Source organism: Juglans microcarpa x Juglans regia, chromosome 2S, assembly GCF_004785595.1.
Source record: "Juglans microcarpa x Juglans regia isolate MS1-56 chromosome 2S, Jm3101_v1.0, whole genome shotgun sequence".
Lineage (NCBI taxonomy): Eukaryota > Viridiplantae > Streptophyta > Magnoliopsida > Fagales > Juglandaceae > Juglans > Juglans microcarpa x Juglans regia.
This window is the reverse complement of record NC_054597.1, coordinates 8546091-8550122: the sequence shown is the minus strand read 5'-3', so window position 1 is coordinate 8550122 and position 4032 is coordinate 8546091. Positions and strand designations below refer to the sequence as shown.

The window sequence follows — 4032 nt, the reverse complement described above, 5'->3', positions numbered from 1 at the left end:
GTTCTGGATAATTCAATCTTCTAATTGTATCTATGTGGAGCGGGTAACTTCAGAGGATAAACTCACAATCGTTTGATTACACAGTTTATATGAGATGAAATGTTTTATTAAAAGTAAAATAAAATATTATTATAATATCAGTTTTAATATTATTTTTATTCTGAAATTTGAAAAAATTGAATTATTTATTATATTTTGCGTGAGAGTTTGAAAAAATTATAATAATGAGATGAGATGAGATAAAGATAATTTGATTTTATGAAACCAAACCAGCCTAACATTTGACATTGACACCGTCTCAATATTGCTTTTTTTGCATTGAGAATTAAACTTGTCTGTCCACACTCAGAACTCAAGATAGTCATAAGCTCTGATTATACATCAACCGTGTCGGCCCGTGTTAAGACTCAAGATGCCAGCCCTTTTTTCAAGCTTTCACTATCTATTCAACACAAGCCTAAAGATATGGTTTACAAACATTCTCATCTTCCTTCTTTGTCATGCAGTTTTCTGAGAAGGATCTTTCAGTTCTGAAGTGTGCGAAGCTGACTATGGAGGTGTTGAGCAGTCATGGGTGGCGCCCATTTTCAGCACGCGGGTGCTGACAGGCACTTGAAACCAAATCGATACAGGAAAGCAACCACAAGGTACAACTCAACATTTCATTGCTATCCTAACAATAAAATCTCGAATAAATAGTGGCAAATGATTCATGATTGCCATGATAGTGGAGTACTGGCCAGAGGAGAACCAGGCTGGTGGGTTTTTCTTCAGCACAACAGCCACTGTCTTCTTTGCAAACACATCTGAAGGGGTCGACTTAAATCCTTGTGAAAGATGGGCTCTCTCTAGGATGGTTGCTTCAAAAGGTTTGTATAAATTCCACTCGGGCATCCAGTTGTAGTTAGCCATGGCAGATATTGCTATGTTCGTCCGGATAGCTCCCGGGACAACATTGATAACGTCGATCCCAAAAGGTCTGAGTTCCAATCTGCATGTAACATGGAGTACAAGTCGAATACTAGTTGACAATACCAGCATTAATCAATTATAAGATAACAGAGGATTCACCAAACTTTTACCTCAATGGCAGATTTCATTTACCAATTGGACTTGCCTAAAGAAGGTGTAAGCCCTGAGAGCCATGGACTAGGAGTTGACTATCTCATGGATTAGAAATATGATCATCCTAAAATGAAATCGTATGCACAAGTTCAACTTAAAATATAGTCATTCATCATATTCATGCCATGGAATGTTTTCTTAAAAATAAATCCCTTACCGACGGTTACTGTTTTTATGCAGATATAAATAATCTCAGCTTAATATAAAGATTGATCCAGGTAATATGCAGACCTCAATGTATCGGTCAGTGCATGCAGAGCAGCTTTGGATGCAGAATAAGCACCAGCCCATGGTCCAGGGGCCATAACAGTTACGCTTCCAATATTTACGATCTTTCCCTTTCTCCTGGATGCCATATGAGGAACAACAGCTTGAACCAGCCGTATGGGACCTATTCAAGAGTATGACATTACAAACAAAGGAAATGGAGTACCTTATTATACATTGTTTTAACAAGGTTCTTAAAGTAAGCAAAGAAGTAGGAGATATATTTCAGGCGAGTCGTATAAACACGGATTATTTAGATATGGAGAGCTTCATTCAGTACCAATGAAAAATCTTGAAGCATTTCCATATAAGACATAATTGTTAAAAGGTTTCTTAATCAGATGCAGCACCACATGTTGCCATGTGTAAAACCTGCAAAACTGGTTGCATTTGGGTAGTAAGGTGATCTTAGATATTCTATGAATAGTACTGAAAAATTAATGATAAAATATTAAAAAAAGTAAGTGAAAAGTAATGATAAAATAATAAATAGTAGTGGAGTATTCTCATAATACTCTAGTACCCCAAAATGGAGCCTAAGCTCCATGCGCATAGCCAAACCCATATGAAATTATTTGGACAAGTGCACTAATACTCTTTGATGATACATTGAGTCATTTCAGGAAGTGATAACTACTAAGAATGAAATCCTTCATTTGAAGAACTACAGAATCGTTTCTAGAAAAGCATAATTCTGCCCATGTAGCATATACACAAGTGATATGCTTTCTAAAAAACCATTCTGTGGAATTACCATTCCCGGATACAAACAACTATAAAGCTCCATTTCAACAGAATTTCTAAACGAAACCACTACTCTAAAAAATATGAGCAACTTGACCTCAAATCATGTGTTTCCCACCATCTATACAGACTCCAATCAAGGGATCAAGAGAGTTTTATGTTTCCACTTGGGTCTGTTTGGATTCAAAAAATATTTCATCTCGTCTCATCTCATTATTAAAACTTTTTCCAAATTTCAACACAAAATATAATAAACAATTTAACTTTTTCAAATCTCAATTTAACTTTTTCAAATCTCAAAACAATAATAATATCAAAAAATAACATTGTAACAATATTTTTTTATCTTTTATATTTCATTTAAAACTATCTCATCCCCTCTCACAATCAAACCAGCTATAGTCAATCCGACAGGAAACCAGAACAGGTCACCAAGTAGTTGTGTGCAGAAGAACAACAATAACAGCAACATGAGAGGAATTAAAACAAGAAGTAGCGAAGAAGAATAGTGTAACATACCATAAACATTGGTATTAAAAGTGTGTTGGAGAGCAGAGAGAGGGATCTCAGCAAGAGGGGCTACACATTGCACCCCAGCATTATTTACCAGCACATCTATCCGACCATACTTATCCAGAACATTCGACAGCGCGTGTCGTACACTGTCTTCCGACAGAACATCCAGTTCTTGGAGGAAGAACCTGGAGTCATTCTCCAGGTCCGACATGGAACCCCGGGACCTGCTCGTGGCTACGACGTGGCAGTTGTTAGCGGCGAACGCTCGGGCCAGCGCATGGCCTATGCCTCCCGCCGAACACCCCGTGATTAGTACGACTTCTTTGCCGCGAGGATCCATTGACACTTGAAAAGCTAGATTCTGAATTCTGGCCGCAAAGGTGAGGTCTTTGTGGACACTAGTGAGAGAAATATCTACAACCATTTACAAGTTGAATAATATAAATGATTAATATACATCCCACATTAATATAAATGATTTTTTTTTCCGTATACTTTTAAGTATTTTTTAAATATTCTTATTTATTAAAAAAAATAAAAATTAATTAATAGTCACTTCTTTAACTATTAAAAATAAAATAAAAATATATAAATAAGGGTATTTGATAGGCACATTCATTTAGAAATCATTCTAACATTTTCCTTAAGATCCGATCCAGATTCAACTTAATACGATCTAAAATTGATGGATTATAATTAAAATATTTAATTCGTTTATTCAAATGGATAGGATTAAGCTGGTTGACTCATATATCATTCAAATTTAGCTTAACATAAGCCGAACCGATGTACACCAGGAGTACTTCTCAACCCTAGTTAAAATTTAGGCCTTGTTTGTTTTCGAAAAATATCTCATCTCATCTCATCTCATCTCATCTCACCTTATCATTACAACTTTTTCAAATCTCCACAAAAAATAAAATAAAAAATTCAACTTTTTCAAATCCCAAAATAAAAATAATATTAAAAAATATATTCTAATATTATTTTATTCAACTTTTTAACTTTAATCTCATCTCATCTCATCTCATCTCTGAAAACAAACTGACCCTTAACTATAGTGCTAGGTCAACCATGCTGCTTCACTTTTCTACTAATCAGTAGCATTTTTGTACTACATTCCACCTTTTATCTACCCAATATGGTGGGGTATTTTGTTGGGAACCACCCCTTCTAACTTGTATCAATCTTTTATTTTGAAGAAGAACCTACCCAATATGATGGGGTCTTAGATCTCCTCGATCCTTTCCAACTTGTGTTTTGTACTTACTGTACAGGAAAGACTAAAAAAAAATGTCATGCAAATTTTTTTTTATAAAAGTTTAAAATTCACTTATGAGATCCAGCAATGATGGTATGATTTGAAAACAAAAGCTACAA

At 35.0% G+C, this 4032-nt stretch overlaps 1 protein-coding gene across 1 annotated transcript; it reads right to left on the bottom strand.

Annotated features, from left to right (window-relative positions):
* Positions 1–642: 642 nt before the first annotated feature.
* Positions 643–3079, bottom strand: LOC121253687 (short-chain dehydrogenase RED1-like). The gene is made up of 3 exons (XM_041153692.1): positions 2656–3079; positions 1357–1516; positions 643–991 (listed from the first exon to the last, which is right to left on the bottom strand). The coding sequence occupies exons 1-3, from the start codon at positions 3074–3076 to the stop codon at positions 655–657; spliced, it is 918 nt and encodes a 305-aa protein (XP_041009626.1). The 5' UTR covers positions 3077–3079; the 3' UTR covers positions 643–654.
* Between the last annotated feature and the right edge of the window lie 953 nt (positions 3080–4032).